The 27,265-nt window shown below is 41.0% G+C and overlaps 1 protein-coding gene across 1 annotated transcript in view; it reads right to left on the bottom strand.

Annotated features, from left to right (window-relative positions):
• Positions 1–233: 233 nt before the first annotated feature.
• Positions 234–27,265, bottom strand: part of AFF3 (ALF transcription elongation factor 3) — a 424,912-nt gene continuing 397,880 nt past the window's right edge. The window contains exons 15-22 of the mRNA XM_061626864.1: positions 23,684–23,811; positions 20,246–20,309; positions 18,301–18,437; positions 16,564–16,635; positions 6,134–6,227; positions 3,680–3,729; positions 2,394–2,608; positions 234–819 (exon numbers count right to left, since the gene is read on the bottom strand). Coding sequence (XP_061482848.1) covers positions 698–819; positions 2,394–2,608; positions 3,680–3,729; positions 6,134–6,227; positions 16,564–16,635; positions 18,301–18,437; positions 20,246–20,309; positions 23,684–23,811 — 882 coding nt within the window. The 3' untranslated portion in view covers positions 234–697. The remainder of the gene's footprint in view (positions 820–2,393; positions 2,609–3,679; positions 3,730–6,133; positions 6,228–16,563; positions 16,636–18,300; positions 18,438–20,245; positions 20,310–23,683; positions 23,812–27,265) is intronic.

The following is a 27,265-nucleotide window of genomic DNA, read 5'->3' as shown; positions in this document are numbered from 1 at the left end:
CGTCTGAGTTCATATGTCCTGTAACTGGGAAGCCCTTACTGCTACATATTACCATATATGGAGCCTAGCCACTCATAAGGATGGTAGAAGGGAGGAATGTCAGTCATAATGCAAACTGGTATCTACATTTTTGTCTGGCAAAGAGAACAATCCCTAAGAAACGGAAGTTGTCCATCCCTTTTCAAATGTTAATCACAGAAAAATATGGTTTATGGTGATAGAGAAAGTCTGCCAGTGAAACTGCATTCAGCCTAATTCGTGAAACCGTAACTTGTAAGAAAAGCTAAGCAGATATTTATGAAGATACTGAAAGACACATAGAATATGCTTTTTTGGACTAAGATGCTCTGTTTTATTTTACTTCAATAAATCAATCCATAAAGTGGGGCATTGTGTGTGTGTATGTGTGGGTTTGTATATAAGTGACAGAGTTTGCTCTAACACATGTATGTTTAGTTTTCTTCTGTACAGAAGTGATATTTGGAGACTATTAAAGTATAATACATCAGAAGAGACAAACATTGCATAATATACAGACACAGCTATTTCTGCACTCTGAAAAAATATTGTTCAGTGTTAAAAGAAATATTCACATTTGTTTGAAGCAATGCTGTGGTTGCGTAATTCTGTAGCACAGTGTCTAGAATAACTGAATTGTCTGTAGGAGAGTCTAGTGTCCAGATGAATAGCACAGTTATTATGACAACTGAGCACTACTTCTTATCCAGTGGAGTCCTTGTTGCGTGTATTGAACGAGGTGTTCCATACTGCTGTGTAAGGTGATAGGTCCCATCAGTGCATCCAAATCATTAAAGAAATCTAGGGAATAAAATATTAAAATAAACTATATTTATTATTACTCGTTGCATAATAGGCATTTTACTGATTTACTAAGTAATGCAAATAATATATTTTGAACATAGACAAAATTTCATTGTGTGTAGATGGTGAGTGCGGACAAAGCCACTTGATCCACCCAGGGTGAGAGCCTGCAGTTGGGAGTGGAAGAGAATCTCCCAGGGTGAGAGCCAGGAGGAAGTGTTTGCAACACCTCAAGTGAGAGGTGGGGTGGTTTCTGGCTGGAATGGTTGGGTCTATTTTTTTGGCTGCCTTCCATTGCTGTGATTAGAGCTGGGTTAAGTGAATTATGTGTCTGGGACAGGGACAGGGGGAAGAGGGGAGTGGTACTGCCATCCCTGTGATGATAGGTAGGGATAGGTATGGAGATGGGCAAAGGTACACAAGGGAGAGGAGGAGAGCTAGTTACACCAAAGCACTTGCCCCTTCTCCTTATCTCAGACTCTGGGGATGCCTGTCAGTTGACCCCCTGGTCTGGTGGTGCTGGTGCTAAATTCCAGGTCTGTTCAGAAGAAAACATCTACCATCCATTTGATCATGGATGAGGGGGCAACCTTGGCATGTATCACTGAGACCCTGGTACCCTGGTTATGGCACAGCATTCCCAAGGAGGTTCACTTGATACCATCTTTGTGCCAGATGAAGACCTTTCTGTTCACCCAGGCTTCTTAAAATATAATTTATGTGGTCTGGGGTCCTCTCAGTTTCTAAATATATGTTTTAACTTTGGGGATATAGAGAGGTTATTTTTTGGGGGGGGGTTGATTTTGCTTTTATGGCTTATGGCTTACTTTGTGTTTAGATTGCTTTTATACTTATTTATTGCAGGCTGTCCAGAAAACTTTATGGGGTAGCATACAAATGATGTAAACAAATAGATATTTCCCCTCCCCATTGAATTCCGTGGAAGATGGTCATCATGAGCAACCTTATTTAAAACATTTAATAAATAGTGTAATAAAAGCATACAAATAATAAAAACAAACAATCCAATAAAGCAGATCAAAGATAAAATAAAGCTGTAGCTAAATTAGGGCCAGACAGATGATTTCCCATTTTACACACACATACGTATGTAGTAGAATATAGCTATTGGAAAATGAGGTGAACTTCCAAATGGTCGGCATCAGACCTAGACTGACATAATGACAGAATTGAAATGAAAGGGGCAAATACAGGATGTAATATTTAAGATGAGAGGTGCAGAGGCTCACGCCTTCCTGGAAGTTATACGCTGACCGAGAAGTCTCTTTCTCTCTAACCCCAAATATTTTCAGGCTTGTGCTGCTGAAGGAAAAGATGGTCTGCATATGCTCCAGGTGCTTTCTTCTTTATTCTGTGATGCCAGTGGCAAGTCAGAAAGGTGGGAGGAGCATCAGGGGTAAGGTAGGTAGCAGAAAAAGGAGGTGCTCCAAACCTTCTTAACCAGCACATTCATGGTTCTAGATCTGAGACCCAAACCAGCTAGACTTATACATTGGTCAAAGTGGCATGTCAACAATTTCAGTCAATTTTAGTGATTTTTAAACACACACCTTGGTTTTCCTTAGCAAGACTGTCAGCCATGTCCCAGTAGTCATAACTGTGTAAGATGCTGTTGGTGATACTAACATGATTGGCTGCCATCTGATGAATTCGCTGTGGAATGCTGATTATGGAGGAGGGGGATGGGGCTCTAGTGCTTCCCTGGGACCCTATGGAACTCACAGGAGATGGGCTAGGTGATACTGGAGATGGTGTTCCTGTATATCTGAAAAACAAAGTTTATTAAAGAATATTAAAACCTGTGTGCATATGCACATGGTAACAGAGTGGAGGCTGGTCCATTAGGGCAAATGGGGCAGGGCCCCACGCAACTCAATCTGCCCTCATCCAGCCCCCACCTGCCTGCTGCTATCTTCTTCAACCACAGGTCCAGGGGATGGCACTGGCTGTCATCTCCCCCCTTCTTAATCTCAGTGTTGCACTTGTAGAACATAGCAGGGGAGAGGGAGGAAACAAAACTAGAATTAGTTGGCTGTTTGTCATTGGCTCTGGTTCTACCTACTGTTTGGAGCTCCCCCTCTTCTGTCCTACCAGTTCCAATGGGCACCAGTCACCACTGGATACGAGTAAACATAAATAGTTTTGAGTTCATTCAGCCTAGTGTTCCCCCAATCTATATACTCCCAAATTGTGTCCTTCTTTATGACAAGTTTCATTCTTCTTTCCCAGTATTTTTTCAGGGTTGCCGGGTTTTTTGTATCTGCAGGTATGTTGTTTCAGAATACAGAAAACCCATAGCAAGGCAAAGAAAAACAGCTCTTGTAGCTCCTCCTCCACAATTCAGAGGGTCCAAAAAGAAAGCAAAAATGATGAGCTCTCTGGAGAGTTCAGTGAAGAGGAAGCAAATCAAGACTTTTTCACACATTACCATTTAGGTGTACAGCTAAGATTTTTAAAATGATATCAAAACTAATATGAAGTATGAATGTGACAAACAGGTGTTCAAAAACACATGCATCCAGGCGCCCTCTTTAAGAGAATCCCAATAGGGAGACTCCTTATTGAATATACACTCTGTATCAAATTCAGGCTTCTTGCTATATAATGAGCGAAGCAGAATCTTTTCAGGTTAACTTTTTACAAAACCTTGTTCATTTTAATAAAGACAACTGCAGTAGTTTATGTAACTTTTTTATAGCGAGATGAAATCAAATGTTTTAAAATATTTAAAATGTTTAACAACAAAAATATCCCTAGGTTATTGCAATTCAAAACTTATCTGAGAGTGGATGATTGAATGAGATCTTAGCATATTATAGAGGAGCAGTGAACTTACTTTCCAATTGCACCCCATGGAGACGGTGCCTGAGCAACTTTAGATGAACTCTGCAGAGGAAGAAAAAGTGACAAATAACTGAAATAAGAGTCTGCAATTAGTGCCAACACAGCACAGGATCAGGGAGAAAGTTTTACAACAATATCCTATGCATTATTCAGAAGTAGGGAGATAGGAGAAGTTTGATTTAGTTCGCATTTAAAACTGAATCTATCAAATCCACACTTTTAGAAACAATATGAGAACCGAAACACAGTCATCCTTTGAAATTCGCTCTTATCCATATTTTGCAATGCAGCTCTCCAACCAGCCAAAGTTTTTAAAAATACAATAAAAATAATTTATAAAAAATTAGTGGAAAGTGTGCATAAAAATGAATATATTAGTGAAAATAACATATACAAATTTATTACATTAGGAGAAATTGCTTGCAAAAATGTATGCATTAGTCAAAGCTGCATATAAAAAGGTATTTATTAGGAGAAATTCACACTAAAATGGTGAAGAATTTTCAAGAAGTTTTTTCTGTAAAGAACTTCACAAATTGCTGTAGAAATATGGAGTTCCAAATTTCAGATTAGAAAAATGAGAAACTGAGAAAACCGAAATGGACAGATCTTTTCATCCTTGTTCAGAAGTCCAATTGTTTTCAATGTGTTCAGAATTGCAGCCTTAGAGTGTATATGCAGTCTGCACAGTCAACTCTATCATACTATGGATCAAATTATTATTACATTTAATTAGTGACCTCTCTACATAAAAGATCTATACTGAAGGTCAGCCTTCCCCAACCTCTGGTCCTCCAGATGTTGTTGAATTCCATTAGCCCCAGGCAGGATGGTCAATGGTCCGGAATGATGGGAATCATTGTCCAAAACACCTGGAGAGCACTGGATTGGGGAAGCTGGATAATAAAAATATATAAAAGATACAATAAAAATACACAACAGAAACAGTAAAAAAATGGGAGGAATCCTAGCTTTTCTTTATGAACACTGAAATAGAGATATCCTCTCTGTCTGCTCTAATAGGGTGACCTATTCCTATTCCTCTCCTCCAACCTGTACCCCTGTCACACACACCCAAAATCTGAGATGGGGGATCCTCCAAAGCAGATTTGGGGTAAGCAATGGAGTGCTGCAGGGGGGAGAAAAGGAAGGAGAAGTCAACATTGGATTCAACCCTAAGTCATCATGCAAAGAAAGTAGTACTAGTTCACAGTAAAAATATAAATTTAAGTTATATGTAGAAATAGTAGAAAGTAAAACAAGTTGCTGATGTAGAAACAGTTTTAAGTTAAACTTAAATAACTGAATAAAGGCAGATTTCTTAGAAAGTTAAAATATTACAAGGCTCCCTAACCTATCTTGCATATAAAAATGGATAAGAAGTTATTATGGTTGAAAATACCCCCCCACTTAAGTATTCATCCTCCTGAATAGTTTATTCACCATTTATTTCAAAACTGGCTATGTATACTCTTGTGAGAAGCAAATGACAGCACCCTTCAATTGAGCTGACAAGTTACAAATTCGGTTTTCATTGATTTCAGTGGGAATAGGACTGGGGAAGATATTCACTGCAAGCCTCCTAGACATGTGAATTATAGAGGGTCTGACCCATACTACACATGTGCACATGCCGTCAACTAGCATTTGCTTGGTAACATACCTGAAAAGAAATAACTTAATTGCTTTAGCATTTCTCCATGCCCACTTGGTTTCATTGGCTTTCACTTGCTAAGAAAGCAGTGGACCACCTTTGGCCTAGGAGCCTAATTAGGATCAGCAGAAGTCCTAATTTGGCCAGTAAGGCCATTTTTTCCAAAGCCACGCCCATCAACTCAAACCTGACATCATATATGACACAGGTGTGGGGCATGTAATGATGCGCTGCAAAGGAACAATCAGGATACTTAAAATGTATTCCTGATTATTCCTTAGCAAGCAGGGCTTGTATTCATTGCCTTTTTAATTTGGCAGTGAATGTGAGCTCAGCTGGGATTTGTTATACCAGATAGTTTCCAATCCCAATTGGAGCAAATTTCTGCTGAAAGCAGGGCCTGAAGTCACTGCCGATCAGCTGATCAGTGCTATCTTCAAGCCTCACTTTGACCAGCTGGGATCTTCCTTTGCAGCAGGGCTGAACTCAAGCCACACTGCAAAGGAAAAATAGGTCTCCTGATGTCATAATGATGTCAGATGATTGGCAGGTGGGCAGACCAGGGTGTAAAGATTCCCTGTGTTAAGGCAATGATATTGTCATATGTTCTTTCTAGCTACATGTTACTGGGGAGATGTATGTCAATGGCAACTACACATCTCCCTGTAACATGTAGATCAGACTTTATTCACAAATAAAATGGTTCAGAAATATGGCCAGTATGTTTCCTGTTGTCAGGAGCAGTAATGCCTCCCTAAAATGCATTAATGTTTTCCTGAGAAAAGAAAGTACCTTGAAATACTCAATAAGTGCTTTTGAATATTTTACAGCATGGTCTCTTTTGAGTTGAAACATTCTCCAGTACAGAAGTGCCAGACAACGATAACTGTAAGTAAAGGAGAGGAAAAAGTTTCAAAGATATAATTTTTAGTAATCAAGCTAAGAAAAGACATTTTTAGTAATGTCAAGACATTTTTAGTAATCAAGCTAAGAAAAACAATCAAAACCAGAAAACCTTATAGGAATCTATATACTTAGGGTTACGTATTAAAACTAGAGACAGACAACTGTTTGGAAAGGTGCTCTCATTACTTCATGCCTGTCTATTGTCTCTGGGCAATCAGGTGTTGCAACTTGTTGAAGCACTATAAAAAACATGTTTGGTTAGAAAAATGAGTGTGCACTGCACAAGTAGTGATTGCATCATCATATCACCTTCAGCTCTCACCTGTCACATTTTACCTGTTCATTAAATCCCTTCCTCTACCTCAGAGCTACTCTCTAAAAACCTACAGGGTTATGCATGAGCACAATTTCTCTAAGCCTGGTGCAAATGTCTAACATGCTCCCAACCACCACAAAGAGCCTTACCTGTTTTGAAAAAATGGAGAATCAGTTTAGTATTCTTTAGCTTCTTTTAGTTGCCTTTGTTCATGTTCCTTATGTTTCTGACTGCTTGATTTGCATTTATAGCCAGATCTGGCATAAGAACATAAGAAGAGCCTGCTGGATCAGGCCAGTGGCCCATCTAGTCCAGTGTTCTGTTCACACAGTGGGAAGCCTGCAAGCAGGACCAGAATGCAAGAGCACTCTCCCCTCCTGCACTTTCTGGCAACTGGTATTCAGAGGCATATTACCCCTAAGTATAGAGGCAGAGCATACCATCATGGCTAGTAGCTACTGATAGCCTTATATTGGCAATATTGCAAATATGCATATTACGTTATACATGTGACAAATGCCCCTTAAATGTCATTCCATGGCCTAGTCATTAGCTCTACACTATGCATGTGTACACCAGAAGCCTAACTGATGTTCTGGGGCCTGTAAACCCTATCAGCAGCATTGGCTCTCACCATCTGTGGGATCTTAATGTCCTAGGTTATTATGGCCCTTGTCCCTCCCTTTTGCTGCCAGTTATCTGCCACATCTGTTAGCTCTTCCCAGAGGAACTATTGGATATGAAGTTCTCTTAGCTCCTCCTGCAGAAAGAAAGGAAGTACTGGATTTGTAGTTCTTGAGAGAGGATGCCAGAGACTGTCGCATATGTCTTATAATTCCTTGAATATCCTGAAAAGCTCTCTCTCACTCTGTTCCAGCTGGCAGCCTGAGCCAGAAGATCATTATTCATAATGTTGTACTATTTTGGCCTGTTTGCACTCCTCCTTAAGATTATGTTTGGAGTTTGTATTATATCTATTTCAACAGATCTAAGTGGTTTCAGTGGCATGGACCACCTTCCATCAATTTAGGCTAGTGCACTGCTATGGCTTCTCCTAGACAAGGAAAGCATAACCACAGTTAGGTTGGTCCGGAAGCTGCAGCCGGTGCAAAATGCAGAGGTGCAACTGCTCATCGCCAACATATCACCCCGCTGCTGAAAAAATTGCATTGGTTGCCCGTTAGCTACTGGGCTAAGTTCAAGGGTCTAGTTTTGGTGTATAAAGCCTTATACATCTTCAGACCAGGATACCTGAAATATCATCTTACTACTTACATACCCAGGTGAGGGCCTCCTGCAGATACCATCTCATCAGGAGGTCCGCTCCGCACAACACAGGAAGCAGACCTTTAGTACTGTGGCACCTATACTTTGGAATTCCCTCCCCTTAAATATTAGACAGGTGCCATCTCTTTTGTCTTTTGGGCACCTACTGAAGACCTTCCTCTTTCAACAAGTCTTTGAAGTAGAGACCTTATCCCAGTCCGCATCTGTGTTGGAAACTCTTTTTGAGAAGATGTCTTTAAAGATTTTCTTTTTGAATATGTTTTTTAAATGTTTTCTTTTTAAAGCTGTTTTTAAAGCTGTTTTGTTTTTAAGATGTTTTACAGATGTTTTAATGTTTTATCACCTGTTTGCCATGTTGGGGTCCTTTGGGGAAGAAAGATGGGATAATAAAATAAATACATAATACATACATAAAATGTACTGGTAACATCCTGTTTGGACTATTGCAATGTGTTGTACAATATATCAGGGTGCCCTTCAAGATGACATAGAAACTATAGTTAGAAAGAATATGGCAGCTAGGTTACTAACTAGGATTGGGCATATGAAACATCTCATCAGTCTTGAAACAGTTTTACTTGCTCATTTCCAGGTTCATTTCCAGTTCATTTCCAGGTCCAATTCAAGGTGTTGGTTTTAACTTTCAAAGCCTTAAACAACATAGGACCAGGATACATTAAGGACCATCTTTTTCCAGAAACCTGCCTGGGTATTAAGAGCCTCATGCAAGGCCTTCCTGCAGGTCCCTGCATCATCTATGGCAAGGTGGGATGGGATGTGGGATACTGTCTTTTCTGTTGTGGCACCCTGCCTCTGGAACTCTGTCCCCAAGGAAGCTCACCTGGTGCTATCTCTATTTTTTGAAAATATTTTTATTGAAATTTTCAAATAACAAGCAAGCAAGACAAATAACCAATCCAAAAATATGAAATACAAAATATCTCCATCTATCCCTCCCTTCAATGGAAACAACCTTCTACAACAATACTCTTACTGACTCCATCACAGCATATTGATAAAGTATGTTAGTATTTATCAACCACAAGTCTCTATTATCTTTTTGGTGTCAAATGAAGACTTTAAAATTTACCCAGGCTTTTCATGATGTTTAGTTTACTGCAATTTTATTGCATTATATTCTATAAATATTTATTAAATTCTGTATCTTTTAAAAAATTTCCCCCATTCATACACTTTTAATCTGCTTTGGGAGACTGTATTCCTGAAAAGCAGTACATGCATTCATAAAAGAAATTAAATATAGATTCTACTGCCTATGCTGATGCTATAATTTCCTGAACGAAGGCTAGCCAAAATGTGTTCAACGCATTTGGATCCAAGATGTTTTGATAAATGTATTTTTAAAATTGTAAAAATATTTATCATTTTGTATAAGGTGTGTACAAAAGGATTCTAGCTCAGAAAAAATCCATTCTTTAATACTTGTTAATTGAGCGTGGGGGACTACTTAATTTAAAAGAATAAAACAAAAACTGTTTTATTTGATCACAAAAGTCTCAGAGGTGGATCCTCATTGCATGTGTTTCAGACATGTCTTAAGATGGCCTAATTAAATGGTATCATCCAAGGACAAAAACTGACATTTGTGAAAATAGATATGCTTAATATTATCTGAGATGCTTGTACACAGCTTACACGGTGGTTAGCTTACATCTGGTCTTTATTGAACATTCATTCTGATTTGTTTGCAGGACAAACAAATTAACAATGAGTATTCTTTGTCAGTTTTATGACAATTAGTATTTATGTTGATTTACTTGTGGGGTGTTCATATGTGTTCCGACTAGTCATTTGTTCATACCACACTTTTCAATGCATTTCACAGTCAAATTGAATGCATTTATTGCATTTCTGGGCACTAGAGGCCCAGGTAACCTCAGTGGCTAGGAGTGCGTTTTACCAGCTTTGGCTGGTAAGACAGCTGCAGCCGTTTCTGGACTGGGATAGCCTGACCACTGTTGTCCATGCACTGGTAACCTCCAGGCTGGATTACTGTAATGTGCTCTATGTGGGGCTATCCTTGAGGTTGGTCTGGAAGCTGCAACCGGTGCAAACTGTAGCAGCGAGACTGCTCATTGGAGCAGGATATCGCGAACATGTCACACCACTGCTGAAAGAATTGCACTGGCTACCTATTATTAGCTACTGGACTAAGTTCAAGGTTCTAGTTTTGGTGTACAAAGCCCTATACAGCTTGGGACTGGGATACCTGAAAGATCGTCTTATCCCGTATATACCCAGTTGATCACTGTGCTCTGCAGGTGAGGGCCTCCTGCAGATACCATCTTATCAGGAGGTCCATTCTACACAACATTGGAAACACACCTTTAGTGTAGTCGCACCTACTGTTTGGAATTCCCTCCCCTTAAATATTAGACAGGCACCATCTCTACTGAAGACCTTTCTCTTTCAACAAGCCTTTTAAGCTGAGACATTATCCCAGTCTGCATCTGTGCTGGAATTGCTTTTTAATATGTTTTAAAATCTTTTCTTTTTTAAAAAGATGTTTTTAAAGCTTAAAAAAATGTTTTTAATCATGTTTTGTTTTAATATATTTTAAAGTCTGTTTTTATGATCTTTTAAAGTGCTTTTAGTGCTTTTGTTTGCTGCCCTGGGCTCCTACTGGGAGGAAGGGTGGGATATAAATCAGATAATAAATAAATGAAATAAAAATAAATACATTTCTGAAATGGCAAAACGTCAGATTCTTTTCAAAAGCAGATTGTTGCTTTAAGGTGACAGAACTCTTTAATCCACTTTAATTGCCCTAATCTAAAGTTCCAGTATGTGCTTGAATCCCTCTCAAGAGATACTGACAGTCTGGAGGCACTGGGAGATTCTATTCACATTGTATTTTTCTTGTAAGAACTGCTATGTGACTTGAATCTCCACTAGAGGGTAGCCTCTACTTAGGAGATGAACAAGATGCCTTTGTATTTGTATAACTGTAGTGCTGCAGCATTCCACCCAGTTTGCTCCGTATGAAACCAGACAACACAATAGAATTACAGTCCTCAAGTCATTACTTTCACCCTGTAACCTTCCCAGGTACAGTGAATATGCAAATGAAAGCAACTCATCTGCTATGTGGCAAGCAGTGAGTTAGAGTTGTTATTCAGTGCTATTAAGAGAAAGCCCTCCTTTCACTTTCCCTCTGTTTGACCTTTCTTTTTAATAGATGCAATACCTTTTTTCTCATTTGTATTAAATCCCATTTGCTGATGTGCTGCTGCTAGCTCTGTAGGGCTGTCTACAATCCACAGTCTTCCCTCCTCTCAAAACAGACAAGGTCACTAAAGACCCCAACTGCTTCCTGGTTCTAGTCTTGCAAGAAATTCCTGCCGATTAATTTTTTTCCAAGGGCTCTGGCAATGGCGGGAGTTTGCATTAATGCCGGGAAGATGTGGCATGGCTTCAAAGCCCCTCCCCTTTTGGGCGTGGTATGGCCATTCATGCCTGTCATGTAGGGGATGGAGCAGGGTGTTTATTTAAGCCTTGCTCCACCTCCCCTCAGCCTCTTTCTGGCCTGACGTGATGACGGACCAGGTTGCTAGGCCATGTTAGGTGCTTTGGGCCTTGGACAGAACAGGTCACTAGGCCACGTTAGGTGCTTTGGACCTTGGCTGGTTATCTGTTTTGGCGGTGCACAAGGTGGGAGAGAGAGGACCTGGGGGGGCAGCTTCTCAGCATTGGAGCGTGAGAGAGAGGTTATGAGCAGTTGAGGCAGGAGCGTTGCAGTGGTTGCAGCGGCATTGTTGGCGGGCTCTTAGGGGCCTGCAAGGTTTGGAATCTGGGCAGGGAGAGACTCTGTTAGGCCTGCAAGGCCTGCTTCATTTGGCGGCCTCCTGTGCAGCCTAGCTGACTTGTTAAGGGCCTGGAGGGCTGGGATCACAAGGTTTGGGTCAGGGCAGGGAGAATTTCTGCTAGGCCTGGCAGGCCTGCTTCATTTGGCGGCCTCCTGTGTGGCCTGGCTGGCCTGTTAAGGGCCTGGAGGGCTGGCATTGCAAGGTTTAGAGTCAGGGCAGGGACAGTCTCTGCGAGGCCTGGCAGGCCTGCTTCATTTGGAGGCCTCCTGGGTGACCTGGCTGGAGGGCTGGGATTGTTTGGGGCCTACAGTTAGTGTTGGAGTGTGGGTGGTAGTTTGGGGCCATGTGACGTCCTTTCTTCGCCTGGTGGCCATTTTGGCAGACTTTCTGTGAGGCTGCCATTTTGGGAAGGTTGTCATAGGTGGCCGTTTTCATAGGTGATCAGCAGCCATTTTGGAAAGGTCATCTGGAGGGTGGCCATTTTCGAAAGGTCATCTGGCAGGCAGCCATTTTCGAAAGGTCATATGGAGGGTGGCCATTTTGGTAAGGTTTTCAGGAGGGTGGCCATTTTGGTAGTGTCATCTGGAGGGTGGCCATTTAGGTAAGGTAAATTTTAGGTAGTAGCCGTCTGGGTTGTGGACCATGCCTCCTAAGAAGGGTGAGGGTGGCCCTAGAGAGAAGGGCAAGGCCCCGAAGTGGCCTGCTCAGCGGTGGCCTCCTTCACCTCAGGACATGTCATCCTCTGTGGATTAGAGCCCTGATGTTGTACCTGCATATTCAGGGGCAGTACTTGCTGGATATGGAGGGGGTGTTTCTCCTTCTGCCCAGCAGCAGCCTATAAGTGATGCTCGTTGATAGGTTGGGGCCCCTGTGGGCACTTCTGCTGCAGGGGCAGCCTACCTCACTGCCAACCTGTTGTCTTCTGTCCAGGTTGGTGCAGTTCCATTTGGGGAGACGTTAGCTCCTCTGGGGGCCCATTTGCTGTTGGCAACAAGGGAGCGTATTTAGAAGGGAGAATGCATGGATGTGTTTTCCCTGTTATAAGAAGGGTAAGCAGAAGGAGAGAGACAATGAGAAATTTAAAAGGAAACAGTGGATAGGACCTGGGGTAATTGGATGGCAGGAATTTTAATTTATATGGGGGTGGTGATTCAGCGCCAGCCTATGAGGGCAGCAGCTTTGGTGAAATACATTTAGAATGCATACAGCATGACTGGCCTATGATGAATCTTTTAGGATGAGTGCGGCAGTGGATATAAATCTACAGTGGGACAGAAAGGACCCGGGGTTGTAGTTGCAGTTCATGACTGCAGCTCGACCCATACAAGAGGATAAGGCAGGTAGTGGGCATTTATTGGGTCAGTCTGCCACTATGGCACCATCCTGTGGGTCCACGGGGCAGGGGATTCAACCCTGCCTGCTCTGTTGGGCGTTCAGTGCTAAGGGCTTTTGCAACAGGAACTTGTGTAAATTTAGACATGAGTGTTCCATCTGCACTGGCTCCCATCCTTTTACCAGCTGCTCTAGAGCTGTGGAGTTTAAAGGTTTTCAGAAGGGGAAAAAGCTCGGATCTGGAGGGCATCCTTTAGGTAAGGGGTCCCACCCTGATTAACATTCGTGGGTTTTGCCTTTGCTCCATCAGTATCCTAGGCGGGTGGATGCACTCTACGCTCTACATCAAAGGCCCTCCTTTGGGTGCCTACTCCGAGGGAAGCTCAGAGGATGGCAACAAGGGAGAGGGCCTTCTCAGTGGCCTACAAATTATGGAATGATTTTGTTGACGAGGTGCGCCTGGCACCAACACTGTTGTCTTTTTGGCGCCAGGTCAAGACTTTCCTTTTCTCCCAGGCATTTAGCATGTGTTTTTAAATTGCTTTTAAAAAATGTGTTTTTAAATTTGTATATTTGTTTTTAATGTTTTTAATTGTAAACCGCCCAGAGAGCTTCGGCTATGGGACGATGTACAAACAAACAAACAACAGTTTTTGGTTTGGTTTTAGGATTTCATTTGTTGTGGAGCATAGCCCTTACATGTCAGGGAATTTGAAGTTGGTAGTTGGAATGGAGCTAGTGGTGCAGGAGAAAATAGATAAGGACATAGATGAGGATAGGGTACTGGGTCCATTTGACTACCTTCCTGTGCTCGCTTACAGCAGTGTTTTGACCTATGTCTGTATTTTGACTGGTGTCTGCTGAGCTAGGGGTGCCTTGGCCATGGGAAAAACTGAGGGCCCTTTGTCTGTGCTTACCTTTTTGGGGAATTGAGCTTGACTCAGTGGTGCAAGCTTGCCATTTACCAGCAGTGAAGTTAGGGGAGTTGAAGCATAGGGTGGCCAGCATTAGATGCACCAGGTATTTTGGAGCAATTTAACTTGGTTTCTTTTGGTGATGGAACTTATTATTGGAGGCAGAGTGTAAATTCACTCTGTTGCCTCTGGGGTTTTGGGTTTATTTTTCAGGATAACTGGTGTGCAAAGGCATAGCCAGTGGAATGGGCTGAGGCTTTTGGGCTTTCATGGGCTTTGGGTATCTTTATGTAGTTCTAGCTCTGAGGCAGTCTTATTTCATGCAGTGCTGTTATAGCATTTTTTGGGGGGGGCTTTTGGATGGGAGAGTTGCTTTGCCCCCTTTTTAGGAATGACAGGTCTGGTCGGGCTTTGGAGGAGGTGATGTTTCGGTAAGTGGCAGCTGTGTTTCAATTCAGTTGCGCAAGTCAGAGACTGACCAGAGGGGCTGAGGTTTGGTCATCACTTTGGACTCTTCCCTGTACACAGGCTGTGTCCAGTCTAGGCTTTAAGCTCATTTTTGTGGCTTAGAGGTAAGTCTAGAGAGTTGTTATTTTTGCACCAGGATGGTCAGCTTTTGACTAAGTTTCAGTTTTGGTCCATTGGCAGACGGGCCTTGTCACTGTAACTTGACCAGTTTCTGAGACAGGAGGAACAGAAATAGCCATCTTCGAGACTTGTATCAGGAGTAGCAAACACACCTGAGAAGTAGGAGGGATGGACTTTGCACATGGTGCATTGTGTCCAAAACTGTTGTGGCCATGATTTATTAGGGATCATTTCATCAATTCTTTCCACATTCAGAACATACCATATCTAATCCCAGCTGATCTACTGTTATGCTGAGCCAGCAAAGGGCTGCTCGGATAATAAAGATGCAGATTACCCAGTATGGGATATTATGGAAACTACTACTCACAATATAATAGAGTGCAGTGACTGCTCTCTGCCTTTGAGGGGCTGACTGGAGCTTCTAATTACTGTCATGTTTGCGGTTGGATCCCAACCAGTTTGTTTATAAAGCTACATTACTCAACATTATTTATCTGTAAATGGGGAGGACACAAACCTCCTGTGGAACAGAAGGGCAAAAGCTTGCTAGATTTGATTTTCAATATAAATGTTGATTTTAATTTATATTAACTCTGAACAAAGTCATGTTAAAATATATTTAACATTTATAGTAAAATCACAGACTGAGAACTAATGAGAACTTTGAAGATAGCAGCCTTAGACTAGCTGCGGTTTAATCAGTCATGTGTATCAACATGTATATTATTATTATTACTATGAAAGATGAAATAAGATCCATTTTAATAGGGTTTAGATGGACATATTGCTGCAGATGGCAGATGTGCACCCAAACACTTCCACACTGGCAAAATGTGCAGGTCTGTTTACATGTGTGCTTACACATGCAGATCGCTATTGCTGAATTGATTCAGCTCTAGTCACATATAAGAACTGGTGGCCTTGGATGCAGCTGCACATTCCTACCCATTGTCAACAGGTGCATCCAGCAAGTACAAATAAGAATGTGCTACCAGGTGCCCCTTCTGTATTTTCTGCACATGTGTAAGCTTGTTTCGCCTTTGATGGATCAGGAAGAAAGTATGAATTTGGGACTGTTTCCATCTTAAGAGGCTTCAGCTGTGTCTGCTGAGCAGAAGCTCTTCTCTCCATTATCTATTACAACTTTTGTAAGCATCCTTACCATTGGTGTATGGCCACTTGTGGTGAGGGTGGTAAGGTGCGTCTGCCCTTAGAGACCTAGATAGGCATAGTAAGCTTTACGCTCTAGTAAACTATTAAAAAGTTTTATTACCATCAAGAAGTATATACATTTTGTTAAATAAATAAGAATATCCAGATATGCAGATGTTTGTGTTTTAATCTCTCTTTAGCTTACTGTTAATTTTAATTATCTTTAAAATGTTTTAATTACTTGTCTTAAACTCTTTTAAACAGTTTAGAGGTTTTGTTACAATCAAGCAGTATATAAGGGTTACTAAACAAACAAACAAACAAACACTTCCTTAGGGAAGAGGTTGATTTTTGTGTTGGTATGTGGAGCAGGATGCAGGTATGCCCCATACATAGATATTGTGTTCATGAGGAGCTTCTAAGTTTCTTTTTTTTAATCTACTGACTAGGCTATGATCTTGGTTTCTATTTTATTTACAGCATCAACTGTATCTTATTTTAATCTAGCTTAACCCTGTAATTAATGTGACAGTTTAAGAAGTGTTAGGACTAACAGAATAGTTCAGGCAAGAAGACAACTCTGGCTGTAATGCTATACACACTTACCTAGGAGCAAGTCTCACTGAATTCAATGAGACTTGCATGTATAGGAGTGCCCTGCTAATTATTCAAGCTGGAGAACGTAGGAAGGGGAAAAAAAGGGGTGTTGAGGTTGGACGATAGCACACTAATGTTGCCCCTTAGAAAACTGAGACACATCACAGTCAAGTCATCAAAGCAAGGAAAAGTTTTTTCAAAATTTCCTGATCTTTAAATATAACTTCTGAGATTATAAACAGAAGAAGCAGGAACTGAGTCACAGAACAAGCCTTTTCAAACAGATATTAATTTACTAACCATAATGCTGCTAACTGTTTTTCTTCTGCAATAGTATTAGGGCCTGAGTGGGTTTTTAGCCTCACAGCATACCTTCCAAAGAGAGAGAAAAAGTCAGTAAACAAAGTACTATCCATTAACAGCAAAACATTTTTATAGTAAGTGTCAGATTATAACAAAGGCAGACTGATTTATGGTATCTGATGACTTAAAAGCACAATCCTATGAATCATATTGCACAGAATTCTATGAATCATCCTCAGAAGTAAGTTTCATTGGGTTACTCCCTGCTAAGTGTGTAGAGGAGTGCAGTCTTAGCCTGTTACTTCTATTCACTTTTGTTATTACCTTCACATCTATATGTTCCCATCTCTCCTTTGAGTAGAAACTCTTTTTACAACTGCCACTGGGGCTGCCTGCCTGCCCAGTTTTAGTTCAGCACAGCAATGTCTTCAAAAAGCTATTCAGTAATGGCATATTTGTATTTAACAACTTCCCTGGTACTCACAGGCAACCAGGAATGCCATGTGGGTGAGTCAGTAGGCTAGTGGATGATTCGCTCTGTCCCTCCTCTGCCACTCAACTTGGTTTCCATGCTGGTTGTAGAGGAAAAAAGCCCCTTCCTGAGCACAGAAACTAAGCGGGCTGGTGGAAGAACCTCATTTTTCATGTTGGCTGCAGAGAATGAGGTTTCTGTTCCTTGGCAGCCAACATGGTGATGAAGGTTACTTATAGCCTTAATAATCTGGCATGATGGGATATATAATTAATAGCAATCAATTTTCTAAATTGTTGTTCATAGATTTGCAATACCTGAACTAAAAAGGCCATTCTACTCTGTCAAAGGCCTTCTTTACATCAATAAATGTAACAGATGCATTAATTTCCCCTGAAAGTATATTGTGTTCATATTCTTTGAAATATATCCCATTTTCCTGTTCTTAATAAACCTTTGATGGTCTTCATGGATTATTTATGTATTTCCAGGTCTAATCTCTTAGGGAATACAGCTGCAAAAAAATGATAGTCCCTGTTCAACGATGAGATAGGTTAATAAGATGTTGGTAAGTATGGTTGTCTTTTTTTTCGTGTAATCACCTCTTTCCAGGTATCAGGAACTCTATCATCTTTTAAAATGGCATTCATAGTTCTTGTTAAAGGGCCTAAAACCTTTAACTGAAAAAAAAATCAAACAAAAATCCATCTAATTCTGACGTTTCTCAACTCTGGAATTTAATTTCCTCACTTTTTTAACTGTCCCCTCCAGTGCTCATTTATCCATTTAAGATAATTTGGATAACACCTTGAAGAAAAGTCTGTATTGCTTCTATTTTTGCATTATCTGAAGAACAAAGCTACCTAGAACTCTCATATGAGTTCTCCATCATTTGAAGCAAATTCTCCATTTTTTTCTTAATGAAGGGAATACCTTTCTTTCTGCTTTACTTTTTAGATACTAGTTTAGCAATTTTTTCAGTTTTATAATCTTTGAAGGTAACAAAACAGAACTAAAAACTGACCAATAGGATGGCTTTGGAGTGTGAAAGAATATAAAGATTATGTGAAAGTGAGCCTTGATCACTACAGTGATGTAAGTCTCTCTCTTGGATTTACCACCAAGTGTGGATAGAATTATAGCCTGAATGATCTTATAATGGACTACCAATTTAGTACAACTGCTGCCCATATTTAGATGTATTCAGATACATACTTCACAAAGGATCCAATCAATGGTCAGAATATTCTACACAATCATACCTGATGAGTTCAACTGTTTCTGAATACATTGTGTAGGGAGATTTCGATTCCATGGGTCCTTGTTCCATAGCATTTCCACATTCAATAAATGATAATGCAGCTTCAGCATAGTTCAATGCCTTGCCAAATTTCTCCACCTTACAAAGAAACCCAGCAATCACAAAAAATGGTGAGTATTATGTACAAATCCTAAAATTAAGGCAAGTTGATGAAAAATTATTTATATCCCACCTTTCCTCCAAGTAGGTCCAGATGCTGTACATAGCTCTTCCCCTCCCTATTTTGTCCTCACAACAACCTTGTGGGGTAGGTTAGACTGACAGGCAGTGCCTAGCCCAAGGTCACCTGGTGAATCCCATGGCTTAATAAGGATTTGAATCCTGATCTCCTAGGTCTATTAGAGTGTGAGGGTCTAACTGCACATGACATTAACATCATGATTAGCTATCTTGCTGTATGTTTTGTAAAATTCAATATCAGGAATGGCAGGGGAATTTTTATCAAGATTACAGCTTGTAGGAGGTGAGGTTTGAGCCTTCCCTCTCCAGTCACAATCTCTCTCTCCAAAAAGCAAAAACTACTTTTAGCATTTCCCCCCTAATGCTAATGGCCACGTGGGGGTGGCGTGGGTGGAATATCATCAAGATGTCATTGTTTCAAACTGCTTCATCTGCTCCTTTTTCGCCCTCTCTTTTAGTTTTACTTGTACCCATTATATGAAGGGCACCTGAAACAAATGGCTGGCATAACTTATAGCAGAGATGGCCAACATGGTGCCCATGGGCAGCAGTGTGCCTGCCAATACCTCCCATGGCACATGTGGAAGCTCTGGGTAAATATCCCTTCAAAAATCCACAGTACATGAGACATTGGTTGCTCTTTCTGCTCAGTTTGCTTGCACTGGCTTGCTCTCCTACACTGGACATGCTCCCTTAAACATGCCCACATTTCATTGATGCTGGGGTTGGACATCCATCCTCTCTCCCATTCTGAACAAAGGAGAGATGTAAAGAGCTTGAGTGTGGCAGTGGCTGATATAGGTGGCTTTTTCTCCCACTCATGAGGTAGATGATGGGGGACATGTCCAACCCTTTTTGTGACATGATCATGAGGAGCAGAGGTATATATATTGCTTGTGTGCATTTACAGGTTTGGAAAATTGCCAGTATATAGCAAAAGAAAAAAGACACCCCCCCAAACAATGTGAAACCTCTGGTTTATTCTAATGGGTAAATATGAAAAAGTGGATTAATTTAATTTAAAGTTATATAAAAACAACTGACTAGCCATAATTAGCATTGACCCACTGAGATCAACAGAAACATGAGGATTAAGCATAATATGGATGTATATATTTAATGAGTTGTATCCAAAGCTGTCCTTCCATTCGCAGAATGTTCTTTGATCCAGGGGAATGCTTCTGTGAATGGGAACAGATACAATTTTCATAAATTCTCCCTTTTTCCTACAGCCTGCCATGCTACATACCATGCTGCCGCAGAGGGTTCCCTAACCCTCTGAAACATAATGGAGAGGGCTCAGTAGGCTTTGGGGGGGGGAAGTGTTCTCCTCCTGTTCACAGAATCTCCACCGGATCAAAGAGATCTCTGTGAATGGGAAGACTGTATTGAATATAAACCTATAAACATAATCCTGTAAACCAACTAACTACTTAGAAAAGAACATATTTTTGGAAATGCAGTGCTACACTAACAAGGCACTTTCTAAATGAAAATGAAAACTCAAATTTTAATTTATCCAAGAATGTATCAGTTAATCTCAGATTTGCTTAAGGCATAGCTATTAAACTATGCACAAATTTATATTATACAACATTTCTTATTTCAAAAGAATTTATGTTAACTACTAGTTAAAGTTCTCTGATGAAAAAGTTGCATTACACAGATATTCTGGAATAAGTTGTCAGAACCTCACATATTCTTACCATTGCATCTGCTTTATGCTTCTTCCTTTTAGCTTCTTGCATAAAATATTCCATGTTGTGTGGTCTAGAATAAAAAAACCACCCATAATTATTTACCAGATTGTTGAATATTCTGTTTTGGCTTTGCATATTTAAAATACAGTCCTTAATAGTTATTTCAAAGGAATCAAATACATGCAGATAAAATGGATTTCATGGATTATCTAGTTTTGGTTGGAGAATCAGAAATAAACACTAAACATAGGAAGCTTTGATCCAACTAAAAATACCATAAGTGGCTGTATACTATAGCCAGCATGGATTTTTCACATTCCACAATGTTAAAATACCCCCACATGCCATTTTGATGCTTCTCATAAGCTCATTTCAAAACAAAACCTTATAAAACGTATAGTCCTGAACTCAGAAACGCTTGCTTAACAACCCTGTAAATTTTCATGGCGATACACAAGTTTGATAGAAATATCTGTGGGCTATAGGTATGTTCTTAAACCACGTTTTTTGCCTATTAGTGAATTTATGTGCTTTTTAATCCGGGAGGTAAGAAATGGGATCCTGTGCAAGTTTGCTGAGAATGGATTGATCATTTGCATGCTTATTGAGTTCAGTGGAATTTACTCCCCTGCGATCATGCTTAGGATAGGTGAAACTGACCACAGGGGATGGGGAGGGGAAGAGGGAGGGGAGGGAGGACAGAGGGGAGGAAGGTGATGGGAGCAGGCAGGAGGGGGAGGGGAGGAGGACAGGTTTGATCATTTGCATGTTTATTCAGTTCAGTGGGATTTACTCCCATGCAATCATGCTTAGGATAGGTAAAACTGACTGGGGGAGGGAGGGAGGGAGGGAGGGAGAGCTGGAGTAGGCAGGGGAGGAAGAAGAGGGGAGGGGAGAAGGAAGGGTGAGGAGAGGGGAAGGAGGCGGAAGGCAGGTCTGACCATTTGCATGCTTATTGAGTTCAGTGGAATTTAATCCTATGCAACCATGGTTAGGGGATAGATAAAACTGACCATGGGGGAGGAGGAGAGGGAGGGGAGGGGAGAGGAGAGGGAAGGAGAAAGGAAGGGGAGAGGGGAGCAGAAGGACAGGGAGGAGGAAGGAAGGGATTGGGGAGGGGAAAAAGAAAGGGGGAGGGGAGGGCAGGTTTGATCATTTGTATGCTAATTGAGTTCAATGGTATTTACTCACATGCAATCATGCTTAAGATAGGTAAAATTGACCATGGGGAGGGGGGAGTGGAGGGGGAAGGAGGAAATTGGAAGGGGATGGGGATGGAGGGGCAAGAGGAAGGAGAAGGGATAGGGTGTTTGCTAATTTGCATAGTTTTTGAGTTCAGTGGGATTTATTTCTGTGCAATCATGTTTAGGATAGGTGAAATTGACCTGGGGGAGGGGCAGGGAGGGGAGGAGGAGGGGAAGGGAGGAGATTGGTGGGTGGGCACTGGGCAGAAGGGAAGCTCCTTACCAAACGGAAGACATTGTGAACAGTATCATTGCTTTTCAGGGTTTCCCCCACCTTTTTATTCTACAGCAGGCACATGTAGCCTCCCACCCAAATTTAAACCAAAGCTGCCACTGGCTACATGCACACCAGACTGTTATTTCACTTTAAGCAGTCACTTTAGACAATATATGCAGGTAGAACAACATGAGCTCTATCTCTCATTTAAATCTTCATCGAGATTGGCTGTAGAAACCCTGTCCAAGTGTCTGGAGTCGGTGAGTGGCTGGATGGGAAGGAACAAGCTGAAGCTGAACCCGGACAAAACCAAGGTACTATTCGTGGGAGACAAGAGAGGGTTGGGGGATGTTGACCTGGTGCTCAATGGGGTACAATTGCCCTTGAAAGACCAGGTCCGCAGTCTGGGGGTCATTCTTGACTCCCAGCTGTCCATGGAGGCTCAAGTCTCAGCTGTGAGCCGGGCGGCGCTATATCAACTCCATCTGATATGGAGGCTGTGCCCCTACCTTCCCAACCATCTGCTCCCACTAGTGGTACATGCCCTGGTCTCCTCTCTCCTAGACTACTGTAATGTGCTCTACATCGGGCTACCCATGAAAACGGTCCAGAAGCTGCAACTGGTACAGAATGCGGTGGCTCGCCTGATTAAAGGCAGCTGCCGGCAAGATCACATTACTCCAGTTTTAAAGGAGTTACACTGGTTACCAGTTATTTTCCAGGCCCAATTCAAGATGTTGGTTTTGACCTTTAAAACCCTATACGTTTTCAGCTCAGTCTATCTGAAAGTGTGCCTCTAGCATCATCAGCGATGCCGCTCAACAAGATCAGTCTCAAAAGACCTTCTCTCCATCCCACCAGTTAAAACAGCTAGACTGGTGAGGACTAGGGAGAGGGCTTTTTCCATTGTGGCCCCCACTCTGTGGAATTCCCTCCCAAATGATCTCCGCCATGCCCCCTCTGTGATGAGCTTCCGCCGGGCCTTGAAGACCTAGCTCTTCGGACAGGCTTTTGGGGTGGGTTAGGTTTTATTATTGTTGTTGAGATTTTTAATGTTCTAATATAATTATATGTTTTTATTCTGTACGTCGCCCAGAGTGGCTGTACAGCCAGCCAGATGGGCGACTAATAAATCTAATAAATAAATAAAATAATAAATAAATAAATAAAAGATACCATGTTATTACAGTTTTTAAAAGCAAAATTCTTGTTTATTTTATTAAGTTTATACAAGTGGAGAACTGCACCCTTCATAAACGGACACTGTACACTGCATTTTGTACAAAAGAACCAGTTCCTGTTCTCCAGAATGAATCCTGTAAAGGTATGAAACAAAGACATTTAGGCTGCAATCCTACACACATTTACCTTGGAGTATATCCCACAGAACTCAGTAGGACTTACTTCTGAGCAGACATGCACAGGATTGTGTTGCTGGATCCTAATCCAAGCCATGATTACTTGAAAGTTTAGTGGCACTGATTTCAGACAAGTATGGTTAAGATTGCAGACTTATGAAGTTCATAAGTAGGAAAAGCAATAATTTTAATATATTAGCGAATAATTTCAGCACCAGTTAGGTGACATGAAAAAAGCAGACAATTCTCTAGGTAAGTTGTTTTTTTAAAAAAGCAAACTATATATGCATTGGTCAATTTTGGACTTGGGAGACGAATGATTTAAAGTTTTTGAAGATACTCTAAAATATTTTTTTTCATATTATTATACTTGCCTTGACATTTTATTTAATGTAAAACTGCATTTGTCTCCCCCAATTTTCCATTCTCTTATCCCCCCCCCCGATCGCCAAGCCATTTAGCATTCCATAGCCATTTAGCATGCTCAGTCCTCATTGGGCTGTTTTTGTGCTTTATTTGCACGAGTGATGCAGCTTTGGCCATATAAGTGAAAACACAGCCTGAATATCAGAAATAGAGGAATGATACATTAATCTCCATAGGAAAAACAATAATCTGTACTCACTCATCATTAAAGAGGAGCTTTGTTCTTCTACAATCTTTATGCATAAAAGATACAGGTGACCAGGGCTCTTTTTGGCACTGTTCCTTGCTACAGAGTAGAGAATTTTCTGAATTGATATATATTGCTTTCTGAAGAAACGGGAATGGAGACAATCAATTAGACACAAATTCAGGTAGCAAAGATAACTAGTAAACTTTTGTTTTCTGTCTAATTCCTATGTTATAATTTTTACAGGAAGAAGTTCACAGCTCAAACCTAAGATAAGTATCATAGTATCAGAAGGATGTCTTTATTTATTTATAACAAATGTATACTGATTTTTTTAAAAAAATATCACCATGTGATTTACATAAAAACAATAAAAATACAACAATAACAGTCAGTAACATTTCTTAAAAACCAGATGAAAACAAAACAAACATATATATCACAAATAAAACTGAGCCGTGCTCGAAACAGAATTAAAAATGTAAAGGTCAGAGTCCAGGAAAGCTTGAGTAAACATATAAGTTTTTAAGAGGCATTTAAAGGGCATTTACTATCTCTGCCCCATGAATTACCTGAGGGAGGGCATTCTAGAGTGTGGATGCTCCCACCAAGAAGGCCCGCTTCCATGTTATCACCAAGTGACAATCTTCTGATTATGGAAGGCCTTAAAGATCAGCTTGGTCTGTAGTGGGAGAAATGATCTGCTAGGTATCCGAGTGAGCCACAAAACTTTGAACTTGGCTTGGTAGGTAATAGGCAGCTAGTTTGATTTATACTGTTTAGTTTTGATTCATTTATCGTATTTATTGTAACTTTATTGTTCTGATTCATTTATCTGTACTTATTGTATCTTTATTGAATATTTATTTCTGTATTAGGAAGTGATGTTTTTACTTATTAATGCTTTGTTAGTGTTGTGAGCCACTTTGAACTTAACTTGGTTGCTGGTAAAGTGGCATACAAAATTAAATCAGTACACATCTTTCAACACCAGTGTAATATGAGTAAACCTGGTTCTCCCACTAGGCACCCTAGTGACTGCATTTTGCACTAGCTGCAGTTTACAGATCAGGCATAAGGTAGTCCCAATCAGAGCACATTACAGTGAGGTTACCAATGTATGGACCAGTGTGGTGAGGCTATTCCTGTCCAGGAATAATCACATTTGGCTCACCAGCTGAAGTTGCTAATGTATGCTCTAAGCCATTGGGGTCACCTACACATTCAAAGGGAGTGCAAGCCCATCCAGGGCAGTTACACAGTCCTCTTCCTAGACTTGAGATCTGCCCAACCAAAGGGTCTCCATCTTATTAGGATTCAGTCACAGTTTATTAGTGTTTCCCTACTCCATGACTGTATCCAGGCTCAAATTTAGGCCATGCACAGGCTCTCCTGATTCAGATATTACAGATAAATAGAGCTTGGTGCCATCAGCATACTGGTGGCACCTTGCCCCAGATCCCATAATGTTCACCTTACTATCTTCATATAGATATTAAATAGCATTGGAGACAAAATCATGTCCTATGGCATCCTGCAGGTCAACTATAGGGGACTGAGACACAGTCACCCAATACTGCTCTCTGGAACTGACACTGTAAATAGGAGTGGAACCACCATTAAAAGATGACACTAACTCATATAGATGGTCCAGGAGGAAACCATGGTCAGTGGTTTCAAAAGCTGTTGAGAGGTCTAGGAGAATCAAGAAGGTTGTATTCCCCGTCTTTCACTGAAGTAGCTCATCTATCAGGGCGACCAAAGCCAATTCTATCCCCAAATTAGATCTTAACCCAGACTGAAAAGAAAATTAGTTTCATCCAAAAGCATCTGCAGCTGAATTGCACCACCTTCTCAATCACTTGCAAAATAAAGATGTCTTGGTGATTGGGTGATAGTTGGCATAAACCTCTGGGTTCAAGCTGGTTGTGTTTTTTCAGGAGTGGTCACACCATCACCTCCTTCAAGGAAGCAGGGACCACCCCATCACACAATGAAATGTTCACCACCTGGAGCCATTAAGACAACCCTCCATAGCAGACACCAACCAGCCAGGATGTGCAAGGGCTGAGAGCATGTAGTAGGTTGCACAGCTATAAGCATCTTGACCATATCCTCAGGCATCACTAATTCAGACTAATCCCACACAATCTGACATGGTGGTGCATTGGACACCTCAACAGATGTCAGGGAATTCTGTAGTTTGTTGGACTGGGGGTCCTTGAGTAAAATTGAAGAACACAGGCTTGCAGCAAAAAGGTAGGCCTTTATTGGATGAAGAGCATACGGTTGGTCAGTCTCCCTCTGAGTGAGTGGAGAAGTGCAACATGACATTGGTTACCTAGGTTTTTATACATTTCAGGACAAAGACTTTAGCATCTACCAATCAGGAGGTTACACATCAGTATGACATAGGCATTACAGTATTGCATAGGCATTGCACAGGTATTGAACAGGTACTGTACTTTCTGCATCATGTTCTGGTGAATTTGGCAATGTTCAGTACTTCACATAAAAGTACATTTTCACTGTGAGCTAAGCATTCCAGCTAATGCAATCCTTCCTATGTCTTGGCGAGCACAAGGATGTTCAGTGTTTTCTTATCTAATAGAGTTCAAGCAGTTCCACACAAACCAAAACAGTCAGGGAAGACTGCTCCAAGAAGAAAAAGGGTTCTGGCTGGTACTAAACTTATTAAATGTTAAACTAAACTATTAAAATGTTATAAACCCATATAAGCCTTTATAGCTTTATAAAAGAATATATTTTACTTATTGTTTGTATATAATTTCCCCAACACAAACACTGTATCAACAGAGGCACTGTAGGCTGCATGGACGCAGGTGATTTTGTACTCAAAGGTGTTGACGTGTGTGCGTTGTTGCGTGAAACAGCATACATTACGTTGGAGTTAAGTTGCTCAAGAAACTTCTCAGATGCATTAGATCAGGTTAAGAGTCTTTTATTAAGACATTATGGCTTAAGGCTTTAAGATCCCCCCCTCTAGGAGAGAAGTTCTCAGTTCAAAGACATTACACAGAAGACATAGCTTAACACAGATAACTGCTAGAACTCTCCCAGTCTATCTTGATGCTGCCATGACAACGGCCTTGGCTATCTGTTCCCAGACTGGGCAAAGACATAACTTCTCTTAGCTACAGATTTCCACACTTTCAGACTTGATGGAAAAACACTCAGTGACAGTGTGGTTCAATGGTCAACAACCCCCCTTTTCCCCATCATGTCTGTAATTCATTACAACAATAACAACAATACATTTCTCCAATACATCTTGCAATACAGCTTACATTTCAGTACAGTTCAGAACATCTCTGTACATTTAGCTAAAACTTTATTCAATCAAACTTTGGCTGTACACATGTCAAATACAAAGTGTCAGGATCCATGTCTACCAGTTTATGCATTCCAGGACTGGTAATTACCCCCACAGTATATCTTTCTGGCGGTTTCCCTATGTTTACTCTTGTAGAACGTCTTAATGGCACTAGGGCTTCTGCTCTCTCTGCCCCCCCATCTGTGCTTGTGCTCGGCACAGCCTGCGCAGGAGATTCCATTTCCTCAGCCTTACGTTTC

Source organism: Rhineura floridana, chromosome 5, assembly GCF_030035675.1.
Source record: "Rhineura floridana isolate rRhiFlo1 chromosome 5, rRhiFlo1.hap2, whole genome shotgun sequence".
NCBI lineage: Eukaryota > Metazoa > Chordata > Lepidosauria > Squamata > Rhineuridae > Rhineura > Rhineura floridana.
The sequence above is the reverse complement of the archived record's forward strand: the minus strand, read 5'-3'. Positions and strand labels throughout refer to the sequence as shown.